The following is an 18,779-nucleotide window of genomic DNA, read 5'->3' as shown; positions in this document are numbered from 1 at the left end:
TTTCTTAAACATATTTCTTATTTCTTATTATAATGTACAGTTGGCCCTCCGTATCCGCGGATCGAAAATACTTGAAAAAAAATTCCAGATCGTTCCAAAAAGCAGAACTCGAATTCGCCATGTGCCGAGCAATACACTGAATTCATGCAAGTGAAGTGATGTGTAGGCATACCCTGCTGTAGCCTCCCGCCATTTCACAGATCCTCAGTCTCGCTCCAGCACTTGTCGTTTGAGCATTGTTCACCTCGCATCTCGTTCGTTCGCTACTTGTGTTGTGAGCGACAGGAAGGAGTTTAAGGCTAGTAAGGGATAGCTGGCTAGCTATGTAAAGTGCTACAGCCTCAAGAACTTAAAGATCATGGGACAATTGGCATCGGCCGATGCCGAGGCAGCATCAGCATTCCCAAAAAAGCTACAATGGTTGCACCTGTATTGACTATGTATAGACTTTTTTTTCTTGTCATTATTCCCTAAACAATACAGTATAACAACTATTTACATAGCATTTACATTGTGTTAGATATTATAAGTAATACAGAGATGATTTAAAGTATACGGGAGGAGGTGTGTAGGTTATATGCAAATACCATGCGATTTTATATAGAGCACTTGAGCATCCGCGGATTTTGGTTTCCGCGGGGGTCCTGGAACCAATCCCCCGCGGATACTGACTGTATTGCATATTTTATGTATTACACTGTACTGTTGCCAAAAGATGAAATTGTTAGCAATAAGAAAACTGATTCTGATTGAGACCCTGGTTCAATCCAGACCTCAAGTGCTGTCTGCACATTCTCTTTGTGACTACGTGAATTTCCCCGCAGTGCCCCAGTTTCCTCCCACACAGGTAAATTGCCTATTGTAAATTGCCCCCCATGTGTCAGTCACAGTAAAATCTCAAAGAGTTGATGGTAAGTGTAGGGAGAAAGATCATGAATTGAATGTACGAATGGTGCAAGTGGGTGGTCGATGGGCAGTGAACTTGGTGAGCTCAAGAAACTGTTTTCATGATGAACCTCTCCAGGAGCCATGCTGGGGGGCAATGGGCCTACAGAGCTTGGCAGCACATTTGAACATGGGCAGCACATTTGAACATGGGCAGCACAACTTCAGTTATCCTCAAATTTTTACAGTGCAGATATAGGAAAAGAAGAAGCAGATGGAGATTAACCCAGGCAAGTGCGAGATGTTTTACTTTGCAAGGTCAAATAAAAGAACAAAGTATCCAGTTAATGTCAGGCCCCTTAACAGCACTAAGGTACAAAGGGATCTTAAGAGTTTTAGTCTATAAATCACAAAAAGTGCATCAGCAAGTGAATAAGATGGTAAAGAAGGCAGTATGGCATGCTTGCCACCATTGGTAGGGATGCTGAGTATAAGATTAAGGAAGTCAGCCTGAAACTACAGTAAACTTATATCAGACCAACTTGGCATTAATTTCTTGTCACCCTGTTACATTAATTTCTTGTCTCCCCAGTATAGAAAGGATGTTGAGACTGTGGAGAAGGTACTGATTAGGTTTAGTAGGATGCGGCCTGGATTAGAGGGCATATGCTACAAGGAATGTTTGGACCATCTTGAGTTGTTCTCCCTAAAGCATCAGAGGTGGAGGAGAGACCAGAGGTTTTTTAAATTATAAGAAGCATGGACAGTCAGAATCGTTTCAGAAATGTTGAACAATAAAGCACATGCTTTTAAGGTTAGAGGGGAGATATTTAAAGGCAACGAGGGACAAGCGTTTCTTTTTTTGCACACACACATAGTTAGTGCCTGAAATGAACAATGAGGGGTCGCAGCTTGGTGAAGTTTAAGAGGCTTTTAGATAGACACATGAATATGAAAGGAATGGAGGGATATGGATAATACACAGGAGGAAGACATTTAAGATAAACTGGCATCAAGATCAGCACAACATCATGAACCAAATGGCCCATCCACTGCTGTACTTTCTATAAACTATAAGTAGGTTGGACGACGTAGAGATCTCAAAATGCAAGAATGAAAGTTTCAGCAGATGAGCAAAGGCAGTGACTTAGGTATTGTTGATATTGCGGAATTCATGCAACACTAATGAGAACAGGGAATTATGATTACATACCTGGAGATGTCACATGTTCAATATGTCAAATGTCCAATTCTAGTTCCTTGCTAAGAGTTCATAATGCCCTCCTTAGGGAACTACATAAGAGGGGTTTAATGCAGAAAAAAAAATCTCAAAGCAGCAGTGGCTTCCTGCAAAATTGGTCAAGGAACCCTTGAAGTGAGAAGTTAATGCAGTGCCCTCTTTTAAAACTTAGTGGAATTACTGAAGCAGAAAACAGCAGGGCCTTCAGTGGGGAATTATATGCCTGAACCAAATCCCTTGGTGAATGCTAATGTCAAGTCATACTCTATGAAGTTGAAATAAAATGGTTAAACATGTTTTTGTAGTCAAGTTATTAAAATACAGACAAGTAAAATTAGTTGTTCGATTCAAATTTGCTCAGCATGTGTGAATTTAATTGAAACACATCCACTGTATGCAATCTTCGATGCGTGTTAATAAATTAGCTTAATCAGCAATCCTAACTTCAGCTCCTTTTACGACAAAAAACAATGTTCATGTTCTATCAATGAGTAGCCTGTTGCAGAGTAGATATGTGGCACATTTGTAATAGTTATTATCTGAATTATTGTGTCATTAATAATCTCTCATCAAACTTCTCACAACTTTGGACCTGCCTTCACAATGGTCCAAGGAAGATGCATTGATAAAAAAAATACAGCCTCAAACTGGCAAATATCTCAGGGGGCTTTACAGGAATGTAAGTAGCATGCCTTCATACCAAAGCAACACAAATCCTGGAGGAACTCAGCAGGCCAGGCAGCATCTACGGAAAAGAGTCAACAGCCGGCATTTTGGTCAGAGACCCTTCAACTGTTTACTCTTTTCGATAGATGTTGCTCTGGAATTCCTGCATCTACAGGTTTTCTCATTTTGTGATATCTTCATACCAGCCTACAGTGAGATATAGCCAAAAGCGTCATACACTAAGATGGATTTTAAGGAGCATTCTAAAGGATGGTTTAAAGACAGAATTTGGCTCTTTGCAGCTAAGGCAATGTCACCAACAATGAAACATTTACATTTTACGATGTCAAAAAAGGCCTGAATTGCAAACTTATACAGTTCTTTAAAGGGCAGTAGGACGGGAAGGACCCGAGGTTCTCAGTCTGTAGGGTCTACTAGCTTTTCTCTGCAACCAGCAAGTTCTGTACTTTCACTTCTGCTCTTTGGAGACCAAGTGGTTTGAAGTCTGCCCAAGTTTAGATGATTAATACCCTGCTTTTTAATTGGTTTATTTTAGCCAATAAAGGAGGAATTTTTATCTTTGCACCAATCATTAAACATGAGCCCATAGGTTGAAAGATTTCCTAGAACTCTTGGTTGCAGACCAACTGAAGTTGTCCATGCAACAACAAGTGACTTGCAATTTTCTCCCACACTTAGTGTCCCCTTCAAGGAATTCCACAAGTACACTGCAGCCAGATATGCACAATGAATTGTAGCGCGAAAAACCTGGAGATTACAAAACAGCATCTAGATATGGTAACTTTCCAATAATCCAGCATCTGATAGCTTACAAATGCTGATGATTTGTCAGCTCGCTAATTTATTAGTCTGAATGTGAGCTGGGCTTCCAGTGTGGAAGCCTGGGTGAGTGATCAGAGCTGAAATCAGAGATCAGTGTGCTGTATTTTTCTCATCCCTTTAGAACTCAAACGGTTCGCTAGAACATTTATTGTATGACTGGGTACCATGTAACAATACAGAAATAAAATTGTTTGGATATTAATAAAATCAACACCCAATATCGAGTAAGGCACCCCAAAGTCCCAAGGATGCCAAATTATAGGAGCTTTACTAGCAGCAACTGGGTCACCATGGAAGAGCTAAGAGGTTAACTCATTTGGTTGGAGTTAAATCACAGTAATATTCTACACTGTGGCACTGACGGATTCTGTGCAATCTTTATCGGTTTTCTTTGCCTCCAGGAACACTGTGTAATGTGAAATCACATAATGGATGGCCGTGGCTAGTCCCAAGTCTATCATATGAAATAATGTATCTTCCCCAGTTTGCTTCACATGACGAGCATTAGCTGAGTCAACAGATAAAACTGAGGCAGGAAGTGGAACCATCTGAAATGTTAAGCCTCACAGGAGCTAATCTGCCAGAGCACAATCTAAGTCAACACATTGTTTCCTGGTTGCCGATAAAAATCTTTCAAAGCACGGTGATTGGTTGGAAGCATTCTTAACGTCTCACAGTCTGAAGCCTCTCCCCGACATGAAGTACTTAACCTCAGCTAACAGACCAGAGCAGAAGGTATGCTGGCATAGGTACAGGGAGGGTACTTCCCTTGGCTAAGCTTAGCACAAGGAGATCAGAGAGAAGGGTTAGTAATTCAAGAACTTCGATGGATTTAATACAACTATTTAACCCTTTCTCAGTCTTCCTTAAAACAGAAAGTTGGGATTTTTTTTTGTCCCACCACAAGAACTGTGAGCATTGGATGCATCTCTTTCCTTCTCCGCCAAAATCTTCATGATGCATGACACCACAAGTTCACCACTGCAAATGGGAACTGAAGGTCAGTTGGCAACATATTTCAGACTTTAACTAATGTGCAACAAAGGCTACTGAGCACCATGACAGACAGAACACATTCCACAAATTGGAAAGTCATAAAACTCTATTACCTCGAATCAAATATCAATCAGAGGACAGTGATTAGCATAAAATGAATACATGCAAATTTAATGAGGTTTGTCACGTTTAACTTCAGGAATCAGTTTCAGCTATTCCAAGACTCAATGATCCTTTAAGATGATGAAAGAATCATTATAGTTTCACAAAGAAAATTTTATGGAATTGGTGAAATCATTTTCATACTTTATTCATGAATAAGCAGTTTGATTTTTATTTCATAAATTAAGCTATAAATTTATTCCTGGATGATAAATAATTTACACAGATACACTTTCCAAGCTGATGATTCAGGTTTCTGCCGTAAGATTTCTGAATCTTGTATTTGTAACTGGCCATTAGTCAGGCTAATAAAACAGACTACCTGCAATTGTCCTTTCTACTGAGTATCTTTAATATTTTCACATAGCCTGATATACAGTGAGTGTAAATACAACCAACTCATCACTTTGGGATCAGAAAGATCACATAAGCAAAACGCTCATAAGTAAATGATCAGTGGTCAATGTCTCATAACTGGAAAGGAAAGGGAGAGGAAGTAAAAAAGGATATTTCACTTGTATGCACATTTAGTAGTCGAAATTAACTTTGATTGTTAGTGTAAACAGTTGACATTTCAGGCCGAGACCCTTCATCAGGACTAGGAAGGAAAGGGAGAAGTCAGAATAAGGTGGTGGAGGAAGGGGAGGAAGAAGTACAAGGCAGTAGGAGATAGGTGAAATGGGGAGGGGTGAAGTAAAGTGCTGGGCAGTTGATTGGTGTAAGAGATAAAAGACTGGAAAAGGAGGAATATGATAGGTGAGGACAGAAGGCCATGGAAGAAAGGGAAGGGGGAAGAGCACCAGAGGGAGTTGATGGGCAAGTAAGGAGATAAGATGAGAGAGGGAAACAGGACTAGGGAATGGTGAAGGAGAGGAGGGTAGGGGTACAATTATTGGAAGTTAGAGAAATTGACGTTCATGCCATCTGGTAAGAGGCTACCCAGATGGAACATAAGGTGTTGCTCTTCTAAACTGAGTGTGGCCTCATCATGCCACCTTCTTACTCTAACTTCTCCACTTCCTTTCTAGTCCTGATGAAAGGTCTCAGCCCAAAATGCCAACTATTTACTGTTTTCCATAAATGCTGCCTGGCCTGCTGAATTCCTCCAGCATTTTCTATGTGTTGCTCGGTTTTCCAGCAACTGGAGATTTTCTCATGTTTCTGAATGTTTGTGTTTTTAATGCTATGCTAAAGCATCATATGGGATGGGGTGGAACATGTCCTTCAGGAAAGAATGCTGGTAACTTTTCATTTTACTTGCTTCTATTCAGAAAATTAAACAGTGAAATTAGTCATAGAGTGCATGGATTAATATTATACTGTCAAGGATCAAGTACTGCTAGACATTGCTTTGATGCAATCATATTGCATTTTCTACTACAATGATACATGTTTTTAAAGTCTCTCTCAATGGTATTTATTTTCCCCACCCTGAATAACATAACCTCAAATTAAGCAAGGTCAGTCCACATAACATCTCGTTCCAAGTCAGTGTTCCACTTTTATCAAGTAAACTGGCCTATGCCCAAGGGGAGGTAAGCCCAACACACAAAATGCTGGAGGAACTCAGCAGGCTAGGCAGCAATAAAGGGAAAAGAGTAAACAGTCGACGTTCTAGGCTGAGACCCATCAACAGGACTGGGTGAAGGGTCTCCCAGTCCTGATGAAGGGTCTCAGCCTGTTTACTCTTTTCTATAGATGCTGCCTGGCCTGCTGAGTTCCTCCAGCATTTTCTACGTGTTGCTTTGGATTTCCAGCATCTGCAGATTTTCTCATGTGTGAATCAAGTTCCATCTACCTTATGAACATCAACTGGGCTTGGTGCTAACATCTGAAACAAGTCAATTCACACGACTAGCAACAGATGGCATTGGACAAAGTATACATAAATTCAATGGCTTTCAGACAAGCTCAAAATACCCAGTCCACATACACACGTACATAAGTACACACATACTGTATATAGGTATATACTGTACATACAGTATAACCTCATGGTAAGCACAGAAGGATGAGACATATGGGCAACCTTATCCAAACTAACCAAGCAGATGTTCTCCCTAAAGAGTAAAATACACAATAAAATAACATTCCTGCAATGTGGATACTGGGTACTGTCGATTAGCGACAGGACACTGAATGATGAGGATAGTTCTCCCATCGGAGCCAAAGTGCTGGTTATTTCCTGGTGAAACAAATGCAAGGATCGAATGAATGGCCAATGTGAAACAGAGATCTTTGCAAAGTTATATATTTGATTGAGAACTAAATCTAATTCACATTAGATGCCTGAGCAAGGTTAAGCTTGGAAGGCAGTTCTGGAACATGCACAATAGGCTGCAGGTTTACATTTTTCCATGCACATAATTCTCAAGGCAATATGAAGGTCAAAAGAATACTAACTCAAGATAGTGGGCTCCCTGGGAACAATAAAGAAGCAGGAAAAGTTATAGTTTAATGTTATGCATGCTATTGAACACTGCTGCAAAGAATACATATTTCAAATTCTGAACAGTATTGATGTATACCTACTGATCTTGTACATATAACCCATTGCAAGAAAGCTTGTCTGGTGACTTATTATTCACATCATAGTAAAACAGTTTAGATTATATAGTGAGGTTAATCTGCACCCTTAAAGACTTGGACTGGTAATCAAAGAAAATGTTGACTTTAAATTGTATCAAGCAGACTAAAAGCTTGGTCAGAGCTAGGTTTGCAAAACTAGTTTGATTGCATTCAGGCAAACACGAGGAAATCTGCCGATGCTGGAAATTCAAGCAACACACAAAATGCTGGTGGAATGCAGCAGGTCAGGCAGCATCTATAGGGAGAAGCGCTATCGACGTTCTCAGCCCGAAACGTCGACAGCGCTTCTTCCTATAGATGTTGCCTGACCTGCTGCATTCCACCAGCATTTTGTGTGTGTTGCTTGATTGCATTCAGGACAATTTTTGGAGAAAATTCCAAGGTCTGGGACCTTGGCAGCTGAAAGCATGGTCACCAGTGGTGGACTAATCAAGCCAGGGAAATCTGACATCCTCATGCTGATTGGTTTGGGAATCACAGCCCAGTCCCTCCTTTGTTACTCCCTCTCCAGTCTGATGACATAAAGTGACTTCCCAGGATGCAGCACTGCCACACTGTTCATCTGTATGGCATTTTCTCTGAAGCCCTGGAACTTGTAGGTTATGAATGGATTTAGGATTCTCTGTCCACTACACCCTGTGGCAGCTTATTCCAAATATTCACTAACGTCTGTATGAAAAGCTTACACCTCCAATCTCCTTTTGCAATTTTTCCTTCACGCCTCAAGTCTGTGCCCACTATCTCTCAACTTGCCTGCCCTGGGAATAATTTTACTTATGCCGCTTGTAAATCTGTAAACCTCCAAATACCCCTCAGCCACACAGTAGTAAAAATAAACCCAGTCAATTTAATCATCCTAAATGTACAACTCTCCATTCTAGGCAACATCAGGAGAATCTCTTCTGCACTGTCTCTATTGCTGTCACATCCTTCCCATAGCAGTGACCAGAACTGTACATAATACACTAAGTACAGTATAACTTTGTAGAACTGCAACATGACACTAGTGTTATATTCAATACCTTAGTCTACATCTGAAAGGATACCAAATAATTTTTACTCCCCTATACAGCTGTGTTAAAACCTGGAGATATGAACTAGCACCCTAAGGTTTCTCTAAACATCAACATTTCCATGGTCCCAGAATATCCTACCAGAATTTGCCTTCCCAAAATACTTTCCCTCACACATCTTGATTAAATTCCATCTGACATCACTCCACCCAACTTTCATAAACTTCTTCACCATCTACAATTCCACCAATTGCTCTGTCATCTGTAAACTTATTAATCATACCCCATAAATTCTCATCCAAGTCTTTTACTGTATATATTATTGGATCACCAGCTTTAATTATTCCAGACGATTAGTCATTCTCTCTACAATCTGAAAAGCTAACAAAATCAATGTTTTTGGTTCACCTGCAGAATATTTCAATTTTTCATCCAGATCTACACTGAATTTCATCAACTATCATTGACACCAACATGCACCACCAACTTAAAGCAAGCTCATAGTTCGTGATGCTAGTGTAATTTTTTTAACCGTTGTTATGAATGAGGGGAGGTTTTTCATAGAAAACTGTCCATCTTGCAATTTTGCATAATATGAAGCCTTGTAATGAAACACAATTAAAAATACATTCTTTTCCATCTAAATTACACAAGAGCAAATTTTATTGCAGACCTCAATTTTTTGGGTAATGATTTGTGAATTCTGTAAAGGTGAATTACCGTTAAATAGACAACCATAAACTGGGTCACTTGTAACTGAGATTGTGTTCTTTTGCAACTTATAACTCCAATGTCATTTTACAAACAGCAATTGTATCCCAAGTCCAATCTAATTACACAAAGTTGTGCCTTCTGGACACAATCTATCTAATTGATTTTGGACTACTATTCCACTTAAATTAATAGCAGCCAATAACATACAGTCAGTAACTGCAGATGAAAATGCAATGAACCTATATTTCTCTTGTTGGCATCAACAAATGGACAACAATTCTCTCCATTGATTTTAGAATTTGCTTTCTGATAAGGTGCTTAATTTTTATCCATAACTTAAGGATATCTTACAGGGTGAGCAGAAAATTGACATTGTTAGCTCTCTCTGGCTCACCAAAGGGAAAGATTACATTTAAAAATATTATGGTTCAAAACTATTTTTCTACTCAGTCAAAAATAAATACCTTGTTAGGGAGTTCAGGAAGGCATATTCTCAAGGCTGACAGATACAACACATATTTGTTTGGTACCTTTAATGCTGCAAAATGTCCTAACATGTTTTACTGGAACTTTGCCAACCAAAATAAGATGTTGAGCCAGGTTAGAAAATAGAAGGGCTGATGATCAAAGTTTAATCAAAGAGGTGCACCTTAAGGAGCAGCTCAGAGGAAAGGGAAGAGGCAAAGACAGATGAGACACAAGAGAATGCAAAATGTTAGAACTTGGAACAATCACCTGATGAAGCAATTCAGCGGGTCAAGCAACATGGCTAAGAGGAATTGCTCGTGTTTTAGATGAAAACCCTGTATCAGGACTGCAAAAGGCAAAGAGTTTGGAAGCAAATCCTGAAGCTTCAGACAGTAGTAACTGAATGTGCAGTCATAACCTGGGACATGCAATAGCCCAGAAATAGAGCAGTGTAGGAATGCATAGTCAAAAATTGAGGGAGATAGAAAAAGACAAGACTATTAATGGACTGAACACAATGGTTTTTGCATTGCAGCTGCAAAAGCCTTGTGTGTAAAATAAATAAGCTTTCATTAATCTTGTTTCCTACAGAAACTTTCAGGACACTAGGAAAATACTGGCATTCTTCTGGACTCTATAAATTCACAAAGGGCAATGGAGAGCAAGAAAATACTCTGAAAAGAAATATCACCCATTATGCCTTCCAAATGCCCCTGAATCGCTGTCATAAAATTAAGTAATTCAAAGTCCTAGTGCCAGGTTTCAACCTGAAACATCAACGTTTCCTCTCCACCAACAAATGCTGCTTGATCCATTATGTTCTCCAGCAATTTGTTTGTTGCTCCAGATACCAGCATTAGCATTCTCATGTTTCCTAAGTACTTTGTAGGTTTTACTTGTGTGTATCGGCCAGCTACACTCAGTGGCCACTTTATTTCATGCACCTGTACATCTGCTCATTAATGCAAATATCTAAGCAGCCAATCATGTGGTGGCGACTCAATGTACAAAAGTATGCAGACATGGTCAAGAGGTTCAGTTGTTGTTCAGACCAAATATTAGAATGGAGAAGAAATATTATCTAAGTGACTTTGACTGTGGAATGATTGCTGGTGGTAGACATGGTGGTTTGAGAATCTCAAAAATTGCTGATCTCCTGGGATTTTTCACGCACAACTGTCTCTAGAGTGGTATGCAACAGAGCATCTCTGAATGCACAACACATTGAACCTTGAAATGAATGGGCTGCAGCAGAAGACCACAAACATGAGTGCAGCTGCCACTCTATTAGGTAAAGAAGGTACCTAATAAAATGTGTCAGCTACTGTATTTCATAGTTTGTAAACTCTGGGTTTGGTAATGAGATAAATAACAATTTCACCCAAAATACTCTGGCAGCATTTTATGCAGAGAGAGACAGAGAGAGAGAAGAAAAGGATAACTTTGGAAGTCGATAACCATTCAGCAGGATTGAAACAGTGGAAAACAAATGTATGTTAATTACAGAGGGGAGAAGTGGAGAGAACAGTGGGAAGGTCTGTGACAGGTGGAGAGCAGGACAGTCCAGGTGACAGATGCTTTTGGAGTCGTCCAGTTAATAATTCAGAGGGAAATCAGTCAATGAATAATTACAACCATTTCACCTGGTTTTGCTAGTGTTAATGATCAACAATAGATTAAGCACAAGGAAAACCTGCATCTAATGTCATTGCCTTTTTTATGAATTCTGAGCTTCATATCTTATCTAAAAAAGTCATCTCTCTGACACAGTGGTGTCAAGAAAACAACCCCTCCCTCAATGTCGCAAAAACAAAGGAGCTGGCTGTGGATTACAGGAGGAATGGAGGTAGGCTAACCCCTATTGACACCAATGGACCTAGGGTTGAGAGAGTAAACAGCTTTAAGTTCCTCAGCATCCACATTACCGAGGAGATCACATGGTCTGTACACATCGACAGCGTGGTGAAAAAGGCACAACAGTGCCTCTTTCACCCCAGATGGCTGAAGAAGTTTGGTATGGGCCCCCAAACCCTAAGAACTTTCTAAAGGGACACAATGGAGAGCATCCTGGCTGGCTGCATCACTGCCTGGTATGGGAACTGTACGTCCTTTAATCGCAGGATTCTACAGAGAATGCTGTGGACTGCCCAGCACATCTGTAGTTGAGTATTTCCCATGATTTAGGACATTTACAAAGACAGGTGTGAAAAAGGGGCCCGAAGGATCATTGGGGACCCAAGTCACCCCAACCACTATCTATTCCAGCTGCTACCATCTGGAGCATAAAAGCCAGGGCCAACAGGCTCCGGGGACAGCTTCTTCCACCAAGCCATTAGACTGATTAACTCACGCTGATTTGAGTGTATTTCTATGTTACATTAATTGTTCTATTTATTATTAATTACTATGATTGTAATTGCACATTTAGATGGGAAACGTAACAATAAAGATTTTTATTCCTCATATGTGAAGGATGTAAGAAATAAAGTCAATTCAAAATAGCCACTTCAGTAGTGTTGCACCACTTCAACGCTACCCTCCAATGTTAGCCAAAGTTGTGCTGTGGTTCATGGATCCAGTATCCTTTGACTCAGCACCAAGAGGTTTTACCACTGTGTCACATTGCCCTCAAAAAGTCGATAATGAATTAAAAATGAACACAATTCTCAGGGTAGTGCAGTCTACACATGTTTATAAAGGATGGAAACTTTATGACCTTGTGGACTCCTAGCAAATTAATAATAATGAGGCAGTAATTGGTTTGAGTACAAGGTTCCTCCCAAAGATTGGCACTTACCTCAGGGATTCTCACACTGTAGGGTTGGTTGTGGAATACCGGTGGGTTATCATTGACATCACCTACTTGAATATTGACAATGCCCTTAATAACCTGCAAATTAAAAGTCAAGATGAGTTTCAGAAATTCTACAACACTTGATTTTGAATGAATCAACAATTCTGGACATGGATGGTTTCTTCCACCTTATTGTTACTTTATGTCAAGGGGCCAACAGCCTTTGCATTCATTAAGATGTGATTCGAGTTCTTGATCCACCTTCTCCTCTTCTCCAAAGCAGAAAAGGACAATGCAACCACCTAATCAATATGCATTATGCAAAATCTGAAATATAGCTTGATTAATTCATGCAGATCACTTTCTGTGCAACTAGTTATGAGCTTATGTAGCTAATCAGTACAACTAACCACAATTAGAACTGTATTTTCAGAACTCTGATGTAATGCATGTACATTTAACAGTTCACTGCTGTGTTTAAATGTGCACTGAACAGAATCGTGCAAAAGAGGGCTTCTATTTACTTTTGTTTGAACCTTTACAGAAAAAAGATGAAAAGCCTATGCAATATTTAGACCATATAAATGTTTAATATCCTCGCCACCTGCACTCATTATTGTAGATGGTACAAGCTGAGAATTTCACATAAAATTACCAGTTTTAAACAATAGAGTACATTCGCAGACAGACATTTTGAACAAATACATGAAAGTAACTAAAAAGCACAAAACTGTTGTTGCTGGAAAGTCAGGTTTAAAAGAAAATTGATGAAAATCAGTACAAATTGACAAAGAAACATAATTAATCAGAGGTGACCTGCCAGTGTGAATCCCATTAAGTATGCTGTTCTATTGAAGACATATGAGATTCTGCAGATGCTGAAAATGAAGAGTAACCCACACAAAATTTTGGGAGGAACTCAGCAGTTCCAACAGCACCTATGGAAAGGTAAAAGAGACAACATTTCGAGCCAATTTCTAATGAAGAGTCTCAGCACAAAATGTCAACTCTTTATTCCTTTCCATTGATACTGTCTGACCTGCTGTGTTCTATGGAAGGGTTACCTGCCCAAGATAGTACCGCTGCTTTTCTCTCCGCAGATGCAGCCTGAACTGCTGAGTATTTCCAGCAGCTTCTCGACTTACAACTACACTTTCTGGGGCAAATATCTTCAAGTAAAGCTCAAGAAAGGGGAGCAAAAATGGCCCATATAGATCTTTGAGCCTGTTCTGCCACTCAGTAAAATCCTGACAGTGCTACAGTGGGAAATATGACTGGGTGTATTGGAAAACTGCTGAGGTTCTGGAGAGTTAGCCCAGCTAGGGAGGGCATTTCGCAAGCTGATAGGACTTTCTCCTGGGGCTGCACCTTCCTCATTCTCAGTCTGATAAAGAGTAAAGTAGCTCCATCCAACCCTGGGCCCTCAACACCAAGAACTGCCCGCTCTCTGAGGGCACTGAGAAAGGTAAACTGCTAGTCCTCAACAGGAACCATAAGACAACAACATTACGATCCAATATTAAAATGATTCAAATATTTGATAAAGGAAATTTTCTTTCCTCCTTCCCAAGAAACATATATAGTGACTGATTTTTACAAATCAGCACTATAACCAAGTAAAAATAATGTTAAAGATAAAGTTTTAAAAGTTTCCTTAAATTCCCCATATTGTTTGCAATTCAACTACAATTTCCTTAAGCTGATTTTATTTACTGCACTAAACTGCAAGCTGATGAAATGATCACTAATTCAAGTCATATCAATACACTCACTGTCCAACATAGCAGGACCTTCCTTGCTATTTAACAATAAACATTGAGAAGTCAACATTGGGGGTGGGTGGGGAGGGGGAGCAGTAGTGGAGGGGGAAGAAGTAAAACAAATAATCACCATCGAGAAGACAATTATGTCTCCATTAAGTGAACTGACTTACCTAATATACCCAGAAATAACCCCCCTACTTGCTGCCTCTGTAAAACAGCCAACATAATCAAAAGATTTTTCCCAGCCTGATCATTCTCTTCTCAGTCCTCCCAGTGGGCAAAAGGCCTGAAAGCACATACACCAAGCTCAAGGACAGTTTCTATCCTGCTGCCATCAGACTAATGAATGGACCTTTTGTATGATAGCATGTACTCTTGACCACACCATCTACCTTTTCATGGCCTTGCACCTTACTATCTTGCCACACCACACATTCACTGCAACTGTAACACGATGTTCTGCATTGTTATTGCTTCCTTGTTCTACCTTGTTGTGCTGCTATGATGAAATGATACGTATGGATGGCACACAAAGCCGAGCTTTTCACTGCACCTTGGCACACGTGATAACAATAAACCAACTTACCAATTCTTTGATAGATTGTACCATGGACACTTATCTTGTCCACATACACTCAAATAAATTTTGCTATATTTTAACAGGATGAAAATGATTAAACTGAACAAATCTTAAACTCAGCTGAATCAGTGCTACTTACACTTTGCTTGTCACTAACAGAGAACTCCACTTGAAGTTCTGATACCACCTGAAAAAGTTGAAAAAATAAGAAGAGTTTAGTAATGACATAAGTTCCAGTTCTGGGTTTTCAAAAAAAAAAAAAAGAATTATTAAATCAAGGTAGTCACTGGTATACACTGGCTACTTGGACAAGATAATTCTGCAGAACAATATTGATCAGTTGTTAAGAAGGGCACTGATATGGCAGATAGCATTTAATTAACAATAAAATGAGGTAATGCATTTTTGGAGAGCTAAAGACTAGGATGAATGTGGTAGGGCCCCAAATGGTACACTAGGAGCCAGGTGTAGCTGCTGAAAGATCCCTGAAGGTATCAACTATAATCAAGGATACAAAAAACCTTTGAGTTATTGGATGGCTCTTGAAACTGAAGTGTGCATTAGCAATGAAAAGGCATTCCAGCGCATAAATCTTTGAATATTATGAAGGCTTTATGTTTACTGCAAGTTTGGTTCAGTTGTGTACTCCCTGTGTTCAGGGAAAGATTACTGAAAAGTAGATGCACACATCAGTAATAGTAATTGGCTTTCTTGTTGCAATACTCCATCTGTAGATATAGAAGTCTCCATAGAGTACTTGCAGCTTGTGCCCTCTCTGGTTTCCAATTTGAATTGCTGATTAAGTGTTACACAATTTCTTTCAATTTATAAACCATATCATCAGCCACCAAATTCTTAAAAACATGGATGGGTTCAGGGAACCCAGTACAAATATAGATTTATAATGGAATAATCACAGATCTGCATCTGACTTTTATCTTAGCTAAGTGAGCTAATTTGTATTAGAAATTGACTTTAACTGCAATTTGCAAATTCATATTGTGCTTTTAAATATATATAAATGCTGCCTGGTTATAAAAAGCACTTTTAAAAAGGTAAAGAGAGTTAAGAGAATTCTGGCTTTAAAATAATCTGATCTCTAATTTTAAAAATTTAACCCTTTTTTTACAAAAAGTTCTCTGGTTATAAATATTCTAATTTGTTTTAAAAATAATGAAGTGGCTCCTGGTATATCACTATTTTACAAATTGATTAGGAATCTGTAGTATGAATGCAGTGCATTAAGTCATCAATGCTCTGTATTCCCTGTGGAAAATACCAACATGTGGCCTGTAATTTGTATTTGTGTGACAGGACACAAATTTGTATCTGAAACTGTAACAGAGTGGTGTGGGAACAAAGAAAATGGAACATGATAGATTGAGTTTAATGTGCAGAGTTATCTACATGGTGGTGCAAAAGCTGTTCTTGACTCTTAAAGCACTAACATGTCGAATGTGAGGAAGGTGGTAGCTGTGGTGACAATTCCACTTCATGATGAACTGGGAGGCCAACCACACTGAGAAAGCATCAAGAAAATACAAGCAAAATGGACTTTGATTAATCAGTTTGCTGAAAGGCATGGGGAAGGTTAATTACTCTCCTTTTGGAAAGGGGAGTATGGATAGCATCTTCTTTAGCAGCTGGGATAAAAACGACTCAGAGTAAAAGTCCTGATAAGATCTTTGAAAACAAATCAGCACATTGTAGACTCAAAAGGAGCTGACCTCTATTTTTTTTAATGTAAGTGACTGCTAGCTGCCTGATTGTGGTGAATACATTCTTACAAATGTGACAGTGTTGGGGTGGTGGTTCTGCAGAATCAGAGACCACCAAACCCTATCTTACTATATCCAGCTATGAGATTGATATCAATTGTTGTTGGACTTTACGATGATGAAAGTTGTGTGACTGCAGCAAAATCCCCACCAACTCACTCATAATTGAGCACATTTTAGCTCTTCAATCAGACGCCGTAGGAAATGGGGTTGAAAAGAGAGTCCTTTATGTATATAAACCCTTATTAATACGGCATCATTTACTCTCTTTTTAAAGCTCTTCCTAGATATTCAGAATACTAGTAATTTCACCCTAGAAAATGAAGGTCACTCATTTAGGCCATTATTCGCACCTTGAAAAACCCAACATTGTCATTCACACCATCAGCTCGGTTTGTTGACCCACACTGCCACCCAGACTGTCAATGTCAAATACATTCACCCAGGTTTTCCCTTGCTCACCCCTTCCTGGTGCTGAAAACCCTTTGGTGGCTCAACTCTAGAGTCCTGTGCAGTGCCAGTTCTGGCCTTTTACATATTCCCAGCCACCACTGTTCTACCAACTGCCTAGGATCCTAGTTCTGGAATTTCCTCTTTAAATCCAACCATTCCCTCTAAAGAAGCTCCTCACAACTGTCAACCAGACTTTCAGCCATCTGCCCAAACATCTCAGGTTCTTATTTCATTTGGTAACATTTCCATGAAACATTTTGCAATATTTTCACACTCTAATGCAAATTGTTATATCCTCCTGCTCTCCCAACCCACCATCTCCAGCAAAAGTCCCTGATATGAGTGTATCCCCTCTCCTTCCAAACAAATAAGTAGACAATGCAAAACTTGCATAGTTCCTCATCACACATTAAATATATTATACATGTGTTACTTATGTGTACACAAAATAAAGAACTTCAGTTCCCATAGTGCAATGTGGGCAGTTCACCCTGGAACAGGAAGTTGCGTTGGTGTGCAGGTTGCATGCTGTCATGTGGAGCTGAAGCCATTCTGTAAATGAATGTGTGTTAGTTTTACCCATGTTAAGTTTATCTTTAATCAAGAACAAACATAGTGTCAGAAATTGGCGTGAGGACTAAACACAAGAGTAAATGTACCGCACGCAATTAAGAAAGGTTCCAACAGAGAGAAGCTGCCAGTCAGAGAGCACATTGTGTCCTGAAGCCGCCATTGTTCACCAAATTCCCCATGACAGATTCAGGTGAGAGCCCGAAATGGATAACCTAAGTCCACCTGTACCTATGCAGTTTGCTGGCAATCTACATAACTGATAACTGGAAATGCTTCAAATAGCAATTCAATATATATTTGGGTAGAGCTGGAACGATGGATGAAAAATTGAAGGCATCAATCTTTCTACACGTAATTGGCCAAGATCTTCAGACATCAAAAACATCACGTTTGAAAATACAAGTTCTTTTTCTGTGACTAGAAACAAAGTAATAGCTTTGACCAATACTTAGCTGAGATACACACATTGAGTAAGTCCTGTTAGTTTGGAGATTTGAGAGGCTCACTAGTCAAGAGACAAAGTAGTGTGCAGAACTTCAAATAACGGGCTTAGAGAAAGATAACTTCACGAAAAAGATTTAACATTGGAAAAGGCTGTGAATGTGTGTAGAGCAGCAGGGACCACACTGTCACAAGCTAAGGAGTTGCACAGGGCAGAAACAGTGCATACTGGGGGCACAGCACAAGACATGTTCAAAAGCAACAGCAAAGCAAAGAGATAGGCTCAAATAGCAAATGCAGCAGATGGGGAGACAGGCACATTCCAAAGACATGTCCTACTTATGAAAAGTCCTGCCATAATTGTGGGAAGAGGAATCATTTTGCAGCAAAGCTGGGGCTACTAAGAGAAAGGTGCAGACAGTTGCTGAGGACATGGAGGAAGACTTTGTGGATTCTCTACAGACAGAATGGATTGCTCCAGTGACTGTGAATGAGACAGTAATTCCATTCAAGCTTGATACCAGAGCCCAGGTGAACCTGTTGTCTACGGATGATTACAAGACTCTCAAAGTAAAGAGCATGCCGTATCCAGAGTAGCTAAAAATGACAGGCTATGCTGGAGAGAACATTCCAGTAAAACGCGGCTGTATAAGTGAACTTCAAGCACAAGGGATAGCACCTAAAGGCACAGCTACAGATTGCTGAAAAGCAAGTAAAGCCAATAATAGGGCTCATTGCATGTGAAACGTTCAACCTTGTGAAAAGAGTTTTCATAGTGGCTTCACAGATCAAAGATGACCACTCTTCACTTATAGACAAAT

At 39.6% G+C, this 18,779-nt stretch overlaps 1 protein-coding gene across 1 annotated transcript in view; it reads right to left on the bottom strand.

Annotated features, from left to right (window-relative positions):
* Positions 1 to 18,779, bottom strand: part of cdh23 (cadherin-related 23) — a 1,051,763-nt gene that overhangs the window by 820,479 nt on the left and 212,505 nt on the right. The window contains exons 5-6 of the mRNA XM_073025359.1: positions 14,853 to 14,900; positions 12,374 to 12,466 (exon numbers count right to left, since the gene is read on the bottom strand). Coding sequence (XP_072881460.1) covers positions 12,374 to 12,466; positions 14,853 to 14,900 — 141 coding nt within the window. The remainder of the gene's footprint in view (positions 1 to 12,373; positions 12,467 to 14,852; positions 14,901 to 18,779) is intronic.

This window comes from Hemitrygon akajei, chromosome 21, assembly GCF_048418815.1.
Source record: "Hemitrygon akajei chromosome 21, sHemAka1.3, whole genome shotgun sequence".
In the NCBI taxonomy this organism is placed as follows: domain Eukaryota; kingdom Metazoa; phylum Chordata; class Chondrichthyes; order Myliobatiformes; family Dasyatidae; genus Hemitrygon; species Hemitrygon akajei.
Note: the sequence above shows the minus strand (reverse complement) of the source record. Positions and strands in the feature narration are given on the sequence as shown.